This window comes from Peromyscus californicus, unplaced genomic scaffold (genome assembly GCF_007827085.1).
Source record: "Peromyscus californicus insignis strain IS unplaced genomic scaffold, ASM782708v3 Scaffold_11__1_contigs__length_118956290, whole genome shotgun sequence".
Taxonomy (NCBI): Eukaryota; Metazoa; Chordata; class Mammalia; order Rodentia; family Cricetidae; genus Peromyscus; species Peromyscus californicus.
Genome location: NW_026294402.1, coordinates 70,145,906 through 70,167,329, shown reverse-complemented (window position 1 = coordinate 70,167,329; position 21,424 = coordinate 70,145,906). Strand labels below are relative to the sequence as shown.

Sequence of the window (21,424 nt, the reverse complement as noted above, 5' to 3'; positions counted from 1 at the left end):
ATGTTTGTGGCCCTTTAAGATCCCTGGGCTCACGTGTCATAGGACCTAATTTTTGGCTAAATGGCCAAACAGGATGCACAGGATGGTTTAGGAAAGCCACACACTCTGTAGACAGGGCCGCTGATTCAGTGTGGCGATTTCCTCTGCCTCGCTGCCTGCCCTTTCCCACCGCCTAGCCACTGTGCACTCTGAAGTCTCGTTAAACTAAATGTGCTCTTCCACAAGCTGATGTACTTGTCAGGCGCCCACATACCTGGAGAGAATGTACCTCCACCCCCAAACCCTATTCCCACACACCAGGGTGATCAATCTCCTTTGTTACAGGGAGAAGGTTGCTGGTAATCCAAAGATTGTTCCAGAATCATCAGTGTTTCCAGCCTCCATCCAACACTTCCACGAATCTCCCCCTACCTCTCTTGAGCAGCGGTGGATGCACGGAGGGTACTCAGAAGTGGTCATGTAGCCTTGCCTCCCCTTCCTTCTCCAGTAAGAGTGGCACACGAGGGCTGGGGATGTAAGTGAGTCACTAGACTGCTTGCCTGGCATGCATGAAGCCCCGGGTTCAGTTCTCAGCCCTTCACAAACTGGGTGTGGTGGTGCACACCTGTAATCCTAGCACTTGGTTGGTGGAGGCAGGAGGGTCAGAAGTTCGAGGTTATCCAGGGTAACAGTGATTTTTGAGGCCAGCCTGGGAAACTGGAGACCCTGTCTTTAAAAAGGAGGCAGGTGAGTGACAGGAAATCCCCCACACTTGGATGCTGGCAAAGATTTAAAAGTCAAATAGCTGAGTAGCAACCACTTTATATAAGTAAAGACTAGACAGAAATGCACTAAAAATGGTAAGTTGGATATGGCAACATGAATCAGCACTTGAGAGGCCGAGGCCGGGGAATTGCACATGTGAGGACAGTTTAGCCTACAAAGCAAGACCTTGTCTAACAAAACTGAACAATAAATAAATTTAATTAAGATAATGATTGACACAGAGGAGTGAGAACTCGGCTCCACTTCTGGTGTTTTTAATATGCATGGGGGATAAATTTGTTATGGATATAAAATAAAAAGCAAGTGCAACATGACATGTTAGATCTACAGGTCACGCAGCAAGTTAATAACACTTGTCCTATCCTGCATGACCCTGACAGAGACATTAGAGCAGGGGTCATCCAGAGCATGTACACTGTCTTTTTAGTAAGATTTTTATTTTTACGTGTGTGTGTGTGTGTGTGTGTGTGTGTGTGTGTGTGTGTGTGTGAGAGAGAGAGAGAGAGAGAGAGAGAGAGACAATGTGCATGTGAGTGTATTGTTCACAGAGGCCAAAGGAGGTTGCTACATCCCCTGGAGCTGGTGTTACAGAGCATTGTGAGCTACCTGAAGTGGGTGATGGGAACTGAACCTAGGTCCTCTGCAAAAGCAATACAAATCTCCCCACCCCAGAACACGTACACTTCCATACTTACAAAGGTTATTAAGAAAAGATGAACCCTTGTTTGAAAGACCTGATCCACAGCCAGATGTGTGGGAAAACCTATACTGATCATAAGAGTCTGATCTACAGACTATATTAGTTCATAGGTTTCTATTTGTTTGAGACAAGGTCATAGATAGCCCAAGCTGCTCTTAAACTCATGTAACCAAGGATGACCTTGAACTCCTGACCCTCCTGCCTCCACCTCTCAGGTGCTGGTATTGTAGGTACGTGCTACCATACCGGGTGGTGATTAATAAGAGACCAGCACCCCTGAAACAGAACTTTCTGGAAGTGTTTCCTGAGGGTTTAGCACATGGAGGCTGTGGTCCAGAGGCAGCCAAGGTTGTACCTCATGCTGGCAGCTGAACGTGGTAATGTGTCAGAGTCACTCAGGTGGTACTGGCTTTGAAGGCACTAAGGGGTCATGGAGAGCAGCTGAGGGCTGACACTATGTAACAAGGCTGGAGTCCCCGAAGGAGAGGCCATCGGGAAGGTTCAGCCTCCGTAGCAGTGGAAGGCCCAGGATTGAAGGGGTCATAAAGAGAAGTTAAGGCATGCCACCATGCGGCATGCGGCAGTGTTCTAGACCCTGAAGAGAGCCCAGAAGAGGCTACTGGTGAAGGTGCATCCAAGTAGCAGAGGAGAAACCAACATTTTGGAGATGCCAGTACCATGAGACAACCACCAAGGACAGCAGCTGTGGCGTGGAGCTGACTTGAGTCTAGGAGCAAGCCAGTAAACCGTGATTCTTCGTTGCCTGTTTCAGTTCCTGCCTCCAGGCTCATGTTGTGAGTTCCTGCCTTGCCTTTCCCTAGTAGACTGTGGCTGGAGCAGGTTAAGCTGAAATACCCTTTCCTCCCAAATTGCTTTTGGTCCTGGTGTTTTATCATAGCAATAGAAACCCAACTAAGATAATATCTAACCTAAAAATACATTAAAAAAAAATATGGCTGAGGGAGTCAGTCTTCCTCCTTACTTTATCAGGGACATTCCATGTGCCCAATACAACATAACAGAAAAATGGAATGCCAGTTTCAAGGCTAGGTCACAAAAGAGCACTGCTCTGCTTCCGTGTCCCTCTCTTAGGTCATCTGCTGGAAGGGAGGTCTGCTACCGAGTTATGAGCAGAAACTATGAGAAGGTCCACACGGTCAGAAACAAAGAGCAGGGCATCCTGGGAGCTGTCACACAGTCAGCCAACTGTAGCCACACTTACATCCTTAGCAACCTCATCGTGGAGTAAGAACCAATGCCCAGGTGTCCAACTCTCAGAATCCTGTGATATATGACGTCCTTGTGCTAGGCTGTTTAATTTGGGGGTAATTTATTTCAGTGCTGGGGATGGAACCCAGGGCTTTGTGCTTGTCAGGAACAGGCTGGACCTCAGAGCTAAATCTTCTACATCTTCTACATCTTCTTGGTGTGATGTGTTATGTAGCAATGAACATATAAGACACAAAGATAAACTGCATAAGGTATACAAGAAATTATACATTCCAAAGAGTTATGTTACATTTCTTATTATTAAGCACAATAAGAATTAATAAACCACTGGGTGTGGTGGCGAACACCTTTAATCCCAGCACTCAGGAGGCAGAGGCAGGTGGATCTAAGTTCAAAGAACTAACAGAGTGAGTTCCAGGACAGCCAGGGCTACATACTGAGACCCTGTTTAAAAAAAATACACTTTGCCAGGTGGTGGTGGTGCATGCCTATAATCCCAGCACTTGGGAGGCAGAGGCAGGCAGATCTCCGTGAGTTTGAGGCCAGCCTGGGTTCCAGAAAAGGCGCAAAGCTACACAGAGAAACCCTGTCTTGAAAAACCAAAATAAACAAACGAACAAACAAACAAACAAACAAATAAATAAAATAAAACCAAACAACAACAAAAAATATACACTGTTATATTTTAAAAAGCCATTAGCGGGATCTCAATCATTTATGGCCCCCTCAAGGTAGGGAAAGACTTTTAAAAATGGCTTCACTCACAAATGAGACCTTGTGATATGCCTAGGGAGAAATGATTTTTCATGCTTCATCAAAGGAGTCGGGCATAGCCTGGAGTGTTTCTTCCATTACTGATTCAAAATCAGTGGCATCTCCAGGGTGCCAGAGCACCTGTCTGTCCAGTGCTGGGGATCAACCCCAAGGCACAGCGCATGTCAGACAGGGGCGCTGACACTGACATACACTCTCAACGCTGCAGGGGGATGCTCTGTGGACTCACATCCCTTGGAGAGTAAGCAAAGTCCTAAAGAGGAGACGGGCCGTGGACAGGACGGCTCTTTCTTCCTGAGCTGTGTGACTGGAAACCCACTCAGCCTCACACCGAGTGCAATGTGGCGGCCTCGCACAGTACCTGTGAGGAGCTCACGATCCTCCGCTTGTCCTTGCACCAGTCCATGCACAGGACTTTGTTTCCATGGCCTTTGAGGGTCCTTCTGGTCTTCATGACAAACTGGCCCAGGGCTTCCACCCGCTCGGCCACCTGGTGCACTGTAACGACAATGCCACAGTCAGTTCTGTCCCCCAGGGCCAGGCTGCGAGCCTCAGCTGTCCCAGGAATGCCTTGGGCTCCCTGGCATCCTCTTCCTATTTTTTTAGGTCCTGCAAAGCTTTCTTCTAAGGTTAGAGAGCAGAGGAGCCACGGGGCTCTCTTTTGTATTTCTGCATGCATGGGTCCCAAGACTAACAAGACTACTTCACATTTCTAGAGCACTATGTAGACTTTCCTCTTGGCCCAGAGAGATGGGCAGAGCAGACAGCAGAGTCAGGCCGCTATCTCCGTGTAACAGGCAGACACCAAGGCTCATGCAGACTCTTTGGATAATACAAGTCCATACAACTTGCTGAGAGCCAGGCTGGAACTTGAGGATTTTACCTTTTGGTGTGCGTGTGCATGTGTGCATGTGTGTGTGCAGTGTGTGTGTGCATGTGTGCGAGTGCTTGTGTTTGCCAGAAGACAACCTCGGGTGTCATCCTCAGGAATAATATCTACGTCTTTGAGACAGGGTCTTTCACTTGGCCTGGAATTCACCAGTTAGGCTAGATGGGCTGCCAGGGCTCCTCCTGTCTCTGCCTCCTCAGCACTGGGATTAAAAGCACATGCTACCACACCAGGCAGTTTAGGGATGCTGGGGACTGAACTCAGGTCTTAGTGCTTCCATGGCAAGCACTTTATGGAAGGAACCACTCATTCCCAGACCCTACCCCTTTCTACTCACAAGGGAAGCTGACTTGATTAAAAACCACCCACACTATGCACCTTGCTGCCTGGCAGTAAGCTGCATCTAACTGTCCCTGTGCCTAGCCAAGGCCTGGGGCATGATGGGAGCTGTAGGAATCACCAAACAAGCGCTGAGCAATGATGACCATGAGAGGTTGATCAAGTTCACAGTTCACAGAAATTGACACTGTCCTGAAAGTCAGGACAGAATCCGCTCATGACATCACTCTACCAAGGCAGAGCTCTACACAGCAGTCTCTCGAGGGCTAGGACCTGTGTCCTTTTCCTGAGGCCAAGAGACAGCTCATGGGCTTAGAGAGGTGTGGCTGATGCTAGTCAAGTAATGGCGAGGAAATGAACAGTCCATCATGAAGCTGATAGGAGACCGAGTTCTGCAGGGTTCAGGGGCTCCCCTCCACGGGAGACAGCTGAGGGGTACCACTTTCTTGTTGGTTAGTGGTTGAACCAGGATAGGCCTGGGCTCCTGAGCCTGTCTGCAGGCAGGGGGAAGATGGGACTGTTCAGGGAAGGCCTGGTTCCTGCGGTCAGGGCAGTGGGATGTTGAGCCGCTCCTCCATGGGAGGAAGCTGGGGCAGGCTGATGGGGACCGCCCCCTTCCTGTAGCCAGGGCTATGACAACTGTGCTCCTCATGGACATCTTCCCTGCCTCCCTTCCTGTGCTCTCACCTCCCCTCTGAGTCCAAAGAGCTGTCTTATAGAACCATAGTGTAGTGAGCCACATCGGGAAGTAATGCTGGCTAATCTACAGGTCTTGCTGAGCTGCACTACCCCAACAGCACCCTTCACAACAAAGGTAAGCTTAAGGTCACTCCCTGCATCCCTTGGGGCCCTTCGGTCCCTGTCTGGTGCTCACTCATGATGAGATTCTGCCCAGGTACTCTTGTCAGAAACCCCACAGGGAGACAATTGACTTTCTAGAGGGACATGCTACCATCTGTCCCTCTGCTGTTGACGGTGACTTTGACCAATTGGTGAAGGTGATCCACCAGATACCATCCCACCTTCCAGCATGAAAAAGTACCTTATGGGGATGGGTTCTGAGACTATCTAAATAGGGTGCTTCTCCTCCAACTTTTGGGGGAGTGCTTTTTGAGAGAGAGTCTCGCTTACCTCAGGCTGGTCTCAAATTTGCTGTGTAGCTGAAGATGGTCTTGACTTTCTGATGTTCCCGCTTCCACTTCCCCAGTTCTGGGGTGACAGACATGTGCCCCCATGCCTGGTTTATGTGGTGCCTTGTACATGGAGGCAAGCACCCTGCCAACTGAGCTTTACCCCCAGACCTCTGCTTCTCCAGCTCCAACGCCCTCATGGTACCACGCACTAACAGCTGTTACCTCACTGCTGGTTGACAGCTGGTGATTTCTCTAAGCCCTTCATTCCTTCTACACTCACTGGCTGCTTTCCCCACCGGGCCCAGTGATTCATTATTGGCAGTAGTGTGGACTCGATGGATGCCACTGTATTAACCAAGTCACAATCAGTTCCTATTACTTCTTTTCCCCATGCTGGGAATGAGTCTAAAAGCACTCTACCACTGAGCCACATCCTCAACCTTGGGTGTGCCAGGAAAGTACTCTACTACTGAGTGACATTCTTGGCTTGACTGTGCTGTACTCCAATGCCCAAATTGTCCTCGTGACCCAGGAGAGGGCCTATCATGCAGGCACCTATGACTCCCTGCCACATTTCATTATCTTTGGGAGCTCCCAATCCAGGCGTCTTGCACTATGCCAACCATGAAATCAAGTCATTTCTCCAAGAAAGCCTGACCCCTGTGAGTGTCCTTTGAGAAGAAAGAGCAAAGGCATGCAAAGAAGTCCCTATGAAAACACCAATTGTTTCAGCATGGTGGTGCACGCCTGTAATTCCAGCAGTCACGAGGCCCAGACAGGTGGATCTCTGTGAGTTTGAAGCCAGCCAGAGTTATATAGTGAGAACCTGGCCCACAAACAAACAAACAAACAAACAAACATACTGAAATAAAAGGAAACCTCAATGGTAAAAACTATTGTACATTACAAAATACTGTGACGGTGCTCAACGCTTATGCTGAAGAACCCACCGAAATGCTGAGAGCCTATTCCACAAACAGCACACCACCAGCCTCCTGCAGACACAGGCCTTTCAAGACATACTGGAAAAGTTAAAAAAACAGACTCAATTTTCTGAATTCTTACAGGCCTTTTACACAAGCCTCCACTGTTAGGGAGCATGTCCTATTTAATTCCTTTTAAAGATTTATTTATCTTTATGTGTATGAGTGTCTGCCTACATCTATGTATATGCACCAAGTATACGCAGTGCCGGCAGAAGCCAGAAGGGGGCATCAGATCCCCTGGAGCTGGAGTTACAGACTGGGGTGAGCTGCTGTGTGGGTGCCGGGAACTGATTTGGGCTCCTGTGGAGGAGCAGTCAGTGTAACCCCTGAGTCATTTCTGTAGTTCTGTTTAGTGGTTTTGTTTTTGTTTTTTGTTTTTTTGGTTTTTTTTTTGCTTTTTTGGTTTTTCAAGACAGGGTTTCTCTGTGTAGCTTTGTGCCTTTCCTAGAACTCACTTTGGAGACCAGGCTGCCCTCGAACTCACAGAGATCTGCCTGCCTCTGCCGAGTGCTGGGATTAAAGGCATGCACCACCATGGCCTGGCCTGTTTAGTATTTTATATTGAAACCCCTACCCATACTCTCCCAGCTTCTCTTGCTTCAGGATTAGGGGAAGCCTAGCTTTTCAACATCCCTCTGAAAAAACAAGACGTCTCACCAACTAAAAGAGGGCCCTCGTTATATAACTCCAATTTTAACACATTCCAACTATCAATTATCCTTTCTCTTCACGTCTTCCCTTCCCACACAGATTCACTCCCAACCCACTCCATCCTGCTTCTATCTGCCAAATCTTGCAAGCATTGAATTAAAGAATTACAAAAAAATTAAATATCAGGAAAATAAAAGAAAATTTGGAAATGAGCTAAATATGTATTTGTGGGGCTGGGCTGGAGGCAGGAATGATTTCTACTTTGCCTCCTGACAGATTGTTCCTCCAGGATGATATATGTATTTTAAGAAGTGTTGAACACTCTGGTTTCTACAATAGGAATGCTAACTGGTTAGGAAATCTGGCTGGCAGGTAAGCTTGAGGCACCTGGGACTAAGAACCCTGTCTTGGCCACACCCAGCCATCTATCTGCCTTCCAGCAAGTCACCTCTCCTCTTGATGGCTTGGTCCTTTATCAGTCCCTCTTGAGAGCTACTCAGGCCTGGCGCAGAGGGGACTCTTGCTAAACCAGAAATTGGGACACAGAGACAACAGGGGCTGTACTGGGCTTTAGGGTGATGTCTGCCTCAGAGAATGAGACTACATAAGGGGCTCTCAGTGGGTGTTCTCAGCTAAGGAAAGCGGAAAGCCCCAAGCGGTGCTGCAGTCAGGGACAGCAAAGGGACTCCTCACAGAGAGCAGAGTGATGTAATGTCTGGACCCCCCTGTGAACGGCTGATATCCGCTGACAGTGGCCACGGTCGTCAGAGTGACGCAGATCTACCTTTTGGTGCCTGTCCCTGGCTGCAGCACGGAACAGTGAGGACACAGGGGAGGGAACCCAGCCAGGGGACTCCTCTCTTTGGCAGAGCCCTCTGCAGAGACCACAGCACGTGCCGGGACACACTCCTGTGGTCCCTCTAAGACACGCCTGCAACAGCCTAGAAGCTGAGCCACAGGAACCTGTTCCCTGAGCCACGTCCAGGGTGTCCGCTACCTTCACCACTGCCTGCCTGCTCGGCTGGAGCCCGTGCAGCTTAAACTACTGAATATTTAGGACAAGCGTAGTCAGAACCAGAAGCTGTAGATGGGACCCCGAAAGAGGGAGCCTAGGAAGTGCTCAGCTGGTGTTAAGTACCACGCCAAACACCTCGGGAGAAGAAGAGGACTGTCCCTGCTCTAAGTAGGCTTACAGCCTGGAACTAACAGACAGGGCAACACCCAGGCATTAAGCACTCTGTAGTGTGATGGTGACTAACAGGTTGTCATATGAGGTCAGGGAGCCACAGCGTGGCCCACATCACTTGCTGGCAGGCTGTCAAAGGTAATGCCATTAAGAGCATGAATTTAAAGGGGGTATAAGAACTGGGATAAGGAAAGGACAGGTAGGAACCTACTTCCCTCCCTCCCTCCCTCCCTCCCTCCCTCCCTCCCTCCCTCCCTCCCTCTCTCCCTCAGACATGTGCCACCACACCAAGACTTTTGGTGTATTTGGACAATATCCCTCGTTTATTACACTGGGGTTGGGCAGAGGGCTTTATACAACAGCTTGAGAACACAGTTTTAAAGTTCTATTTCTACAGGTGAGGAAGGCAAAACTCAGAGGTGCCGAGGACTTTCTGTACACATACTTCGGCCCTTGAGAACAGGTATACACCTTCAACAGTGGGATCAACTTTATGCAGTGTCTGGGAGTTCTTGGAAAATCAAGGATGATGACACTCAGGCATGGGAGACACCCTAACCATGGATTCCCATATGGGAGCCAGATCAGTGGGTCACAGGGTTAGTCAAGAGACTGCTTGGTCCTAGCTTGACCTCTATCTGGTTATGAGAAGTTAGATCAGAATGCCACAGTATGCACGATACTCAGTTCCTGCAGTAACCAAGCCCTGTGCTGAGCTCCAGGTTGGCAGGGCTGAACGTGATGGTGAGTCCCAGCAGCATGGAGCTTGAGATTTGGTGAATACTAGACACACGCAGGGAAGAGTGGTTTGCAAACTTCCATTTCAGCTGCAGAAGTCTCCCTCCACTTTCTCTGGGAGGTGAAAACTTACTAGACGATAGTGTAGACACACAAAAGTGAAACTGGGCTGCGAAATCACGAGGGAGGGCGGTGGGATCCAAGGCTAGCCACGCCAGCAAGGGGGAAGGCCATTGATCTACACCGCTCTCTTACTTCTCAGGGGAGGGCGAGGCTAATGGAAGGGCATCATTTTCAATTCCATGGAAGCAATAGGCTCCTTTGAGCCTCTGCTGCCCACTCTGAAATGAAAGTATTCGAGTTATCAAGCGGGGCTTGTGGGAATAATCTCTCACCCTGGAAGACTAATCTCCCATCAGGACAGAACTGCCTCTCAGCTTCCAGGCAACACGGAATAACTGGCCATGGGGGTGCACACCTGGAATCCTGGCATTTTGGGAGGTGGAGGCATTAGAATCAGAAGTTCAAGGTCATCCTCAGCTACCTAGCATACTTAGAGGCCAGAAAGGGATACATGAGATCCCATCTCTCAGCTTTCTCCCCAGAATAGTTTCTCTTGTACATAACAGGAGCAACTATTGGGTTAAATGTAAAGTGTGTCTCAAATACATTTAATACGATCTCCTAAGAGCTTACCAAATTATAAGCGTAAAAGCAAGCCACGATGTACATCCAAACATGAACAGCGGTGCCGGCAGGTGGGGCTTGCAAAGACTGGCCTCCTTTGCTTTATCCAGCTGCCCCACAGTGAGTGTAGATGCTGGGAGGATCCATTAGAAACACTTCCCTGGTGAGCTCCCTCCAAGCTATGACTGCACAGCGGAGGGAAGAGGACCGGAAATGAAAGGCAGGCTGGCGTCCTGCTCCCTCTCCAGGCACCGGAGGGTGGAGCAGTAGGCAGGGAGCCGTCTGCAGGGCACTGGCTTTCTCTCAGCCTGGGTACTGGGGCTGTATTTCCTCAGAACATGGAAAAGCAACTGACATGCTTGCTTCAGGTCTGTCTAGAGTATGGTTTCGCCTAGATCTCCCCTTAATCCGTGAGATCAGGGTTCCAGCTATAGAGTGAGAGTAAAACCTTTCCCTAAACCACATTTAGAACAGACAGAAAAGTCAGTGGCCCTCACTGGTAAATCCCGGGATTAACTCAAATGGAGTCTGGATTTGTACACTGAAAAATTACATAAATTTGCTTTCGCAGCTTTGTTCCTTAACAAAATTCATAGCTGTCTCAGAGGAGCTGGGACTCTGGATAAAGCTCCCACAGCCCAGGATGCTGTGACCCGCCAGCACTTCCCGCTGTCAGCCTGCCTTCCAGATCATTCCTCACTCTAACGTGAGACTCTAATGTTGAGCTGTGACCCCCTCCCATTGTCTTGACTCAGTCCTTCCTACAGCACATGAGGGAGGGGTCTTAACGTGAAGAGCACCTCCACATCCCAGAGCCCTCTCAAGAGAACAATACATCCTCACAGACATTCTGCGCTGACTAGACCACGGTGGACATACTGTCCAGTACTTGGTCTTTATTCATTTTGCTATTTTAACAAAAAGCATCTCTGCACTCAAGAACACAATGAAACACGGAGAGGGGAGACCTGTACCAGAAATCTTCCTTGGCTCTCCTCCAGCAGCTTTGGCAGTGCCAGCCTGAGTGTTACCCCTCTGCCCTCCTGGGCCTCACATGTGTTCTCATCTAGAATGGGTGGTAGAAGAAGAATGCTCTTTGTATCTGGGGCCTGAGGCTGGAGAAGGTGATCCTTCCTGATCTAAGGGCCATTGGCAGGCCAAACCCATGGCTCCCGATGAGGCTCATGGTATCCTTAGAAACTGCGAAGGTGTCACCTTATGAGGCAAAGGGGCTTTGCAGATGGGAGGATGTCAAAGATTTTGAGATGGGACTGTGAACTGGGTGGACCCAGTGTAACCCCAGGGGTCCTTCTCATAGGGGACAAATGAGTGAGTCAGAGAGGGTGATATCAGAAGCAGTGGTCAGAATACAGTGGCCTGCAAGCCACGGAACAGCCTCTAGAAACTGAGAACATAAACTGTAAGCCCAAAGCACGATGTCCTCAGGCTGTGGACGTAGGGAATGGCTCTCCCCAGAGCCTCTGAACCCACTGACCCATTTGGACTTCTGACTGCCTGAGCTCACAGCTGTCAGACTGGCAATCTGTGCAGCATGGGGTAAAGAGAAAATTAACACAAGCTGTAGCTGCATGACCGTAAAACGAAGCAAGCAACCCTCATTCTCAGCAGATAGGGTGAGCTGGGGGGCTCTGGGGAGAATAACTCAGCAGGAGGCTAGGGCAGCAGGAGCTCCTGGCTGTGCATCTGAGGCAGGCTACTCCCTGTTCTACAAGCCATCTGAGTTACTTCAGGCATGCCACGCTGGCCAAGGATCTGGCTGGGGATGAAGTCTAACAGGGAAGACAGGGTCTGAGTGTTGAAGTGACGGGACTGAGGAGAGTTTGATTCAGGAATCGCTCATTCCCTTCCTGTTTCTCAGTCTCCATCTGTTACTCTGACTTAATATTTATTTACGTATCTGTTTGTTTTTGAACAGGGTCTCATGCAGCCCAGGCTGGCCTCAAACTCATCATGTAGTTGAGGATCACCCTGACCTTCTGATCCTTTTGCCTCGACCTCCCAAGTGCTAGGATCGTAGGCCTGCACTGTCGTGCCTGGTTTATGTGGGGCAGAGAATGGAACCCAGGGCCTCGTGCATGGTAGGCAAACCCTCCACCAACTGAGCTCCAGCTCCTGATTGATTTTCCATTCGTCTTTAAATTTCCTTTAAAATTACATTTATTTATTTATTACTTGTGTGTGTGTGTGTGTGTGTGTGTGTGTGTGTGTGTGTGTGTGTGCGTGTGATATGTGGACCTCAGAGGACAACTCGCAGGAGTCGGTCTTTCCTTCGACCCCAGGGGTCCTAGGGACACAACGAGGGTCCTCAGACTCGGCCCAAACCTGCTGAGCCATCTCACTGGGTTTTAAAACAAGTCTGACTTAAAAAGGACCACCGAGCCTTCTGTGTTCTGTGGGAGTGTACATGCACAAGTGAAGATTTGAAAAGTAACTTAAAGAACTAAGAAACAAATGTCCCAGTGGTTCACTTGACTCAGGCTTTTTAAAAGCCCAAGTCCTAGTTCTGAGGAGATGGCACCCATGTGAGGACCTGAGTGTAAATAAAGTTGGCACAGTGGCAGGTCCTTGTAATCCTGATGCTGGGGAGGCAGAGACAAGAGGATCCCCGGAGGGCACTGACCAGCCTAGCCTACATGGCAAGCTCAAGGTAAGGGGGAGAGACCTGTTTAAAGAGCATGGTGGACAGCATTCTGAACAAGGAAAGCTGAGGCTGGCCTCAGGTCCTCTATACACACATGCACATGCACACACACACACACACACACACACACACACACACACACACACAGAGCACCCAAGACCTCACCATGTCCCACCAGGCCCCAACAGCCTCCCCACTGTAACCCACCGCCTACTCTACCCCTGTGTACGTCTCTCCAGACAGGGTCCCGGCTTCCCCTCAGTATAGCAAACATACTCCCCTGCCTCAGCTTTGGCTCGCTACAGCAAACACCCACCCCCTACACACAGCTTTGCACTGCTGTTTTGTTTTAAACCCTCTTCCCTGTGACAGTCATTGTTTTTACAGGTAAGGAATCCGCATTCAGACGTCTTTTCCAGGAGCCACCCTGGGTCACGGTCTCCGGGGGGAGTTTTTTGAGCTCCCCCAGGGCTCAATTTCCCACTTCCTTCCTCTCTTCCTCCCTTCTCTCCAGAGCACATATCCAGCCTACCGCTTATTTTACCTATTGAATGCCTGATGCCCGGCTTTGCACCAAAGCCCTCTGAGGGAACGTTCTCGGCTTGTTCACTGCAGCATCACTGAGGTCAAGCAGAGCCTGACACACCAGGGGCTGGCACACTGTGTGAGTGAAGGAAAGGGGTGTGTGTGTGTGTGTGTGTGTGTGTGTGTGTGTGAGAGAGAGAGAGAGAGAGAGAGAGACAGAGACAGAGACAGAGACAGAGACAGACACAGACACAGAGAGAGACTGTTGACAGAGAGAGGCAGGGGGCAGAGATGGAGGGGAAAATCCAAGACAAGGTGGGTGGATCCTAACACTAGACCCTAGACAGGAGGGGTCAGGTGTGCAAGGGGGTTTGGATCTATAAACTCAGGAGCCAGCTTTCTGCCTTCCATTTTCTGTGTGGGAGGAAGTAAGAGGGTCCAAGACCTTCACAGAATGGTAAATGGCTGACAGTTGCCAGGACAGAGAGCTGTCTAAAGACACTGCAGGGTGACTTAGCCACTGGCCACAAAGGCCTCCTGGTGCCTCCTCTTCAGCAGCCTCAGGAGTTCAGCAGCAGGGGGAGGGGGAGGTGGGAGTGGGGGAGGGGGTGGGAGTGGGGGAGTGGAGCCATCCAGGGCTGAGGAGGCAGCAGGAGGACCAGAGTCAGGGTCTCTTGGCAAGACTTTCAGAAGTTGATCAAAGTATCTGCTGATGCCAGGGAAGGGATGGAAGACAGGACAGGGCTGAGAGGTGCAGGGGACAGCCAGGACTCCTGAGGATCTAGGAGAGTCTATGCCAGAGTGGGACCCTAAGTAAGGGATGGAGAGGATGCAAGACAAGATTCCCCGTGTGGGGGCAGGGCTGTGCTAGAGTGAGGGGCTCATGGCACAAGGGCCACCTCTGTAGGACTTCAAAACGAGCACCCACCGGGCAGTGGTGGCGCACGCCTTTAATCCCAGCACTCGGGAGGCAGAGCCAGGCGGATCTCTGTGAGTTCGAGGCCAGCCTGGACTACCAAGTGAGTCCCAGGAAAGGCGCAAAGCTACACAGAGAAACCCTGTCTTGAAAAACGGGGAAAAAAAAAAAAAAGAGCACCCAAGCCTCCGGGCTAAGAAATGTCTCCATTTCCTCCGCTGTCAAAAGGAGCAGTCTGAGGCACTAAACTCAGCTTGGGGCAACACCACCATCTGCAGGATATAAGGCTCTGAAAAGGGAAGGAGAGACCCCATGTCCCACGCCTCTGATACCTACTCCCCACCTCTCAACTTTGGGGTGGCAATGTGCTTAGCCTGGCTCCCCTTTTCCCAGATTCCCTGGCAGGGGCCACAGGGCCTAGTTCTGGCCAATGAGGTCCACACAGAGATCTTGGGAGGAGAGGGATTCTGGGAAATTTTTTGCTTTCTCCCTAAGAAGGAAACGAGCCCAGGAAGCCACATTCTCCCTTCTTCCTGCTTTGGATACAGAGGCAAAGTGTGGAGCCGTGGCAGTCATCATGGAGTCACCGGGTCGATGCCAATGGTTGAAGGTGTGGAAAGGCCTGGGTCCCTCAGAGCACCAAGCAGCTGCACCAGACCTGATCTTGTTACCAGAAAAACAACTCACAGTTTAGCTAATTACATCTGGACACATTTCTAAACCACACAGGAGTGTGCTGCCCTTCTAACAAGAGAAGGCCCCTGGAAGGCACAACCAGGGTTCTGTACTTCCAGCAAGTTTCAAGGAAACTAAATGCTCAAGGCCCCATCCTGAACCCCAGGATCCTTCTGCAAATGGAACTTTAAGGCTGTGACCAATAGAAAGGCGAGGACACCGCACATAAGTGTGTGCGGGTGTGTGTGTATGTGTGTGTGTGTGTGTGTGTGTGTGTGTGTGTGTGTGTGTGTGTGTGTGTGTGTGTGTGTGGTGGGGCGGGCTGGCAAGCTTTGCTCAGTTAAGGGAGGGTGAGCGGGTAAGACCACTGCCCAAGCCGGGTCCCCATCCTGAGCTCTGCGGAGGACCAGCCCTCTCTGAGAAGGGGGACCCTCCTCTAGCCGAGAGTCCCTGGCCCTGTTGTGAACCGGGATGCGGGCACGCTGGCTGGTTTATTTACACCGCGCTGGCCCTTTTCTGTCAACCGCGGCATCCATCAAACGCTTCTAAAGGGCCTGTGGATGCAGAACGCGTCTCTGCGTCCCTCCACCATCAGGCTCCCTGCCCTGCCCAGGGACAGTGGAGCCATGGGAAAGGGACCTAACCGGGGGCAGAGTCCCCGCGAGGTACAGCCCAGCGGTCCCGCCCCGGCACACCTGCTGGCTGCGCCTCTCCACCCGCCCCCTGGGAGGGGCTCGGCATCCTCCCATCCCGGGCGATGGAGCGGGTCCCACGCGGGTCCGCCAGCCCCTCGGAGGGTCGGGCCCACGAGAGCTTCCCTTCCACCCCCCCCCCACGCCCCCACCCCTACCCGGCTCGCACTCACGCTCCACGTCATGCAGCTTGGCCCGCTCCTCCTCCAGTTTGCCCTTGAGGCTCTCGGCCTCGCTCTTCAGCGACGCCAGCGTCTCGTTCTCGTGCAGCCCATCGGTTGCCATCTTCGTCGGGATGCAGCCGGGAGAGAAACGCAAAGCCGGAGATGGGAGAGCCGACGCTGGGGGCCTGGCTGGCCGAGAGGGCGGGCGCAGCCGCAGCCACCGTGACCCCGAACGATTCCCCGGGTCCGCCCCCTCGGCGGTGACGCGACCGCTGCGGGGACCGACTTCCCTGGCTCCGCCCTCCGCGCCCTCCCTGAGAACCAGGCGGGGCTATGCCCGGGATGCGGGGTGGGGATGGGGAGTAGGGAGGGCTGGGGGTGGAGGCTGGAGGTGGGGGTGGGGAACTGAGGCTGAGAGGACAAGCTGTGATCCCAACCCTGGTTTCCTCGCTCCAGGGGAGCCTAGTGAAGTCGGAATGATACAATCCAGCCCTCTGCATCCCCGGGGCCTTGGGGCAGGATGCTTTCAGAAACCTGTCCCACAACTCACTAACCAGAAACATTCTTTTAAAAATGAGTTCTGGCTGCCCGGGTCCTGGGATGGGGCAGCAAAAGCAGGGGTCGGTGGCACACCCTGCTGGGGTCAGGGGCGTCCTTTTCTCTGGAATGAGGTCTTGCTTATGTTTCCTTAAACTTAAGAATGTGGTCCCTCTTTACCTACACTTCCCTGGGCTCAGGTTCCTTGGCGACTCTTTTGATGCCCACCAGAGTCGCTCTGAAAGGAATCTGAGACATCCCCCCGCCCCTCAGATTCAAAATAGGCACAAAAGGCAGCGATCATTAGGGTTTCACACTTCCAGAAAGAGGGGAAGGTAGGGTTTGGGCCCAGGCGGTCTGGGTTCACCAACAGGCTCCGTACTTAGGCTCCTTCCTTTCCTCTGTGACCTTTAGGATGGCAAGGAAGATCAAGTTTGAAAATTCTGGATGAAACAGTGCCAAAGCCGTCTCCAGTGTGGCCCCCACCTCCAGTTCTGGGCGTTCTCAGTCCAAGAAGGAATTTGTATTAATGAATACATTGTTACCTTTTAGGTAAAATTCTGAGAGCCTCCATGTCCTTATCTGGAAAATCTATTTCCTAGCATCTACATCCCAGGGCTTTTATGAGAATTATATACTATGTAGGACACTTTAGGCCACTTCTCCAGATGTGGCTGCCAGTCCCCTTCTCCTTTTCCTTCAATACAGGGTTATCCTCTGTCCATCTTTATTCTGTCTCTATGTCTCTGTGCCTGTCTCTGTATCTTTCTCTGTCTGTCTCTGTCTCTCTCTCTCTCTTTCTGTGTCTCTCTCCGTAGCCCTGGCTATCCTGGAACTCTCTTTGTAGAGTACACTGGCCCAGACATCATATTGCTCTTCCTGCCTCTGCCTCTCAAGTGCTGGGATTAAACATGTTCACCACCATGCCCAGCAGTAGTTTATCCTCAGAGTGTAACAGAACACTGGCATGTAGAAATAGTCCAGTTAATGCTAGCTTATTAAATGGATGTATAAAACAGGCTACACAAGTCTAAGTGTATGCATATAAAGTGTACATATATAGAGAGGAAGGGGCTGGGGTGATGGCTCAGTGGTTAAGAACACTTGATGCTCTCCCAGAGGTCCCAGGTTCGATTCCCAACACCCATATGGTGGCTCACAACCCTCTGAAATGCCAATTCCAGGGAACCCAGTGCCCTATTCACTGACCCCAGTTATGGCCTGTGGTGCACAGACATACATGCAGGCAAACCTCCAATACACATTAAATAAACACACCTTTTGAATTAAAAATTTAAAGATTTATTTATTTATTTATTTATTTTATTTTTTTAGGTTTTTTTGAGACAGGGTTTCTCTGTGTAGCTTTGCGCCTTTCCTGGAACTCACTTTGTAGCCCAGGCTGGCCTCGAACTCACAGAGATCCGCCTGCCTCTGCCTATTTTTATTTTATGTCGATGAGTGTTTCATCTACATGTCTGTCTGTGTACCACGTGTGTGCAGCATTTACTCCTGTTGGATCATGAGACAGTGCATTACCACCTGTTACCAGATGGGGGCTCTGGTGAGCCACAGTTTTGAGCGCAGCCTGGTGGATCTTCTGAGACAGTGACAGTGATTCCCAGGGCTGAGGACATTTTTGGTGGTGATCTGAAGCCTGAGAATAGCCACCTCTGGCAAGGACAGGATTCGATGTACTTTGAAAAAAGAAGTCAGGATTTCTGTCCAGTTCCTACCCGGCCCAGCAGGCTTGGGCTCAGGAACACTGGAGTTTGGTTTTGCTTAAGCTGGGCAAGATCAGCCAGGCTGTCTAAACAGCTAAGACAGGGTGTTTAGACAGGTCTCCTGGGACTGTTTATATACCAGAATTTCTTTTAGCTTGGTGGCTTGCTGGACAGACCGGGAGGAGACAGAAGCAAAACTCATCAGCCCCAGGAATAACAGCTTGTTAGGAGTGTGTTGGATGCCTTGCCATAACCTCACATGACCCTCACAGAGTTCTGGGGTACAAAGCATTACCTATTTCACAGGTGGGAAAACAGGCCTCTGGAGATGGGTGACGACTGGTGCCCCCACTGCCTAGGATAACAAGCAGGCCGGGACCCAGGGTCACACCAGGCTTCCAGGAGCCTGGGGACACATCCTATGAACCTACTCTAGGAAACTTGTCTGCCACAGGCTTGCATTAGACATGGTTTTAAGGCAGGAAACTTGAAAGAACAAAACAGAAAGAAAACCACACTCACAATCTCTGCACACGTGGAGCAGTAGTTGAGCTGCTGAGATTTCTTGAACACGGGCCTGAGGGCTCTTTGTTTGAAGCATTTGTCGCAGGAGCCAAACACGTTCACCAGGAAGGTCTGGTCGCACATCTCGCCTGAGATGGGGCTGAAGGACAGGAAAGAAGAGCCGGATGTGGGAAAGACGAGTGCTTCTGGGGACCTAAGCCTCTTCCTCACGCTGCCGATCCACACCTCCACGTCTGGGCAGAGCTCACGGTGAGTGCTGACCTCTGGTTTACTGCAACACCCGACTTATTTGATCAACAAGAGCCAGACAGCCAGCTTTCAGAAGTACACAGGGTGAACTGGTTGTTTGGGCAGCTGGCCTTCACCCTTACAACTGATCTGTGGAGCACAGTGGAACACATTGTGATGCCTAATACAGGTAGTGTCTTAACATTATCTCTTTTTTATTTTTTCATTTTTTATATGTTTTCATTGGTGTGTGTGTGTGCACACTCTCATGAGCCACGGCACAGAAGGTGAAGGTCGAGGACAACTTGAAGGAATCAGGGACTAGATTTCAGGTCATCAGACTTGATGGCCGGCACCTTTGCCCACTGAACAATCTTGTCAGCCTTTTCTTATTTTTGATACAAGGTTTCACGTAACCCAGGATGGCCTTGAACTTGCTAAGTATCAGAGGGTAACCTTAACCTTCTTGACCCTCTTTCCTCTCACTCCGGAGTGCGGGGGGTTACAGGCATGCGCCACCATACCTGGTTTAGGCAGGTGCTAAGAGTGGAACACAGGGCTTTGTTTGTGCTAGGCAAGCACTCTACCTACCGGGCTATCTCCAGCCTGGAGAGCCGTTTTAAAACTTACACAAATGTTCCTCCCCTTGGTGTAACATATTGGATTAAAGACAAATCAGAAAATGGGCCTGAGCCCAGCCCAGAGGGAAGAGGCCATTTTTCTGGTATTGGCTTCCTGCAAAGTGGGCATTTGTATCTATTACACATGGCAGCCAAATACTCAGGGCCCCAGCCTGTGGCTGTGTGAGCAGACTGGCTTACACCTAAGAGGTCGGTGGCTTTGGGAAACAGCTCCACCAGGGAGCTATAGACCTGGGCTCCTGACTGCCCAGGTTCGGGTCCCTTGCTGAGGCCAGTAGGCATGACTCCCCTGAAGCTTTGTTCACTGATACATCAAATAAATATCTTTAAACCAACCCCTGTAGGGTTGGCATGGGACTCATAAGACACAGTACATGAAGGGCAATCAGCTCCAGGCTGGAAGCTGTGAACCATTCAAAACCCTGCCGGCCGGTGGGTGGGAACAACGGCAGGGGTAGCAGCAGCCTTAGGAAGGAAGAGGAAAGAGCCAGAGGAGGCTATGGTCAGTTATGAAGGCTGGCTAAGACACTGGACAGTGTAGGGAAGACGGGGAACTGGGCTTGGAGGGGAGCCAGCTTGGAGACAGCTGCAGTTTCTTTTGGGAGGGACTGTGGTGCATTGCTGGAGATGGAGGACTGGGAAGTTAACAGGGAAGGGAGCACACAGCTCAGTCCTGCTGATTTAATAGCTGTCCCAAAGACAGCCCCACCTTAAGACTCAAGGAAATTACCCGTGAGCATATTACAGGGGCACTGGACTGAACATGCCAACAGAGGAGAATTTGAGAGAGGTGTGTTTTGGGTGAAGCTGACACTGGGGATACCTGGGAGGGAGTGTGCTATACAGATGTCACCACAGAGCCAGAGAAAGAACTAGAAGCTGTGGGGTTAGGCAAAGGTGTGGCCACCACAGTACCTGAAGATGAGGTGACAAGGGAGTGGAAGGCGGACCCTTAGGGACAGAGATCACAGGGACCAGACACTGACTGCCACAGAGGGCTTAACTGACACCTCCCGCAGCCTCTTCCCGGAGGGCAGCCATGCTGTGGAAGCCAAGGGAACAGAGGAATCAAAGAAAAAGAGACCTTGAAAAATTGCTAACAGCCCAAGTTTGAATCGAGACAATAGTCTAAGTTCCAAGCCATAGGAGGTGTTTATAATGTTCATTATAATAACTGGACACAGAAGGACATGGAAGTAACCAGGCCTCTGCCCTGTAACAGCAGGACCTGGGCCCGCCCCCTTCACATTCTCTTGCTGTGTCTTCCTGAGCATAGCCGGTTTTCACAACTGGGGTGTGGAAGGGCTGTGAAATGGCTGAGCAGGCAGGTGGGGGTGCCAAGCCCGAGTTTGATTCCCAGAACCCACTCGGTGGAACTGACTCCCAAAAGTTGTCCTGTCCTCCACATGTGTGGCATGCTCATGTCCACACACATACATACACACAGAAGAAAATGTAAATGTCAGAAAAGAAGGGGAGGTGAGGCTGGGGGGTGTATCCATTGATGGAGCGCTTGCCTAGTGTGCGTGTGTGCGTGAGACCAGAGTGTCATTTCCCATACCATCCCTCCCCAACCTATTCCCGTATGGCTTTTGTCCCTAGAGATGCTCTCAGCCGTCAGTCCTTGAGAGTCACTTCCTCTTAGAACATAAGCTCTTCCTCTGGGTTGTCTCTCTCTGTGGCAGTTCTCTCCCCGACCTACTTCTGGGAGAGCAAATCCCAGATGATGAGCTTGAGTAACTTTGCTCCCTAATGCTATTACCTGATGTCTCAGCTTGACCTTGAGACTGGCAGGAGCCCCTGCAGGGCTGGGAAGTAAGAAACATTCACCAAGCCCCGAGCTCTTTGCGTGTGTGTGTGTGTGTGTGTGTGTGTGTGTGTGTGTGTGTGTTCATGGGTGCATGTGTCATGGGTGGGGGTGTGTGCTCATGGGTACACATGTGTATGCCTATATGTGGACATCCTTAGGCATCTTTCCTCAGATACCATCCACCTGTTTTTGAAATAGGATCTCTCTCTGGCTTTTGACTAGGCTGGCTGGGCAGTGAGCGTCAGAG

General features: G+C 50.8%; 1 protein-coding gene across 1 annotated transcript in view; it reads right to left on the bottom strand.

The window, feature by feature from the left end:
- Gnb5 (G protein subunit beta 5) overlaps positions 1 to 15,981 on the bottom strand; it is a 34,444-nt gene extending 18,463 nt beyond the window's left edge. The window contains exons 1-2 of the mRNA XM_052714488.1: positions 15,722 to 15,981; positions 3,831 to 3,967 (exon numbers count right to left, since the gene is read on the bottom strand). Coding sequence (XP_052570448.1) covers positions 3,831 to 3,967; positions 15,722 to 15,833 — 249 coding nt within the window. The 5' untranslated portion in view covers positions 15,834 to 15,981. The remainder of the gene's footprint in view (positions 1 to 3,830; positions 3,968 to 15,721) is intronic.
- Positions 15,982 to 21,424: the final 5,443 nt, after the last annotated feature.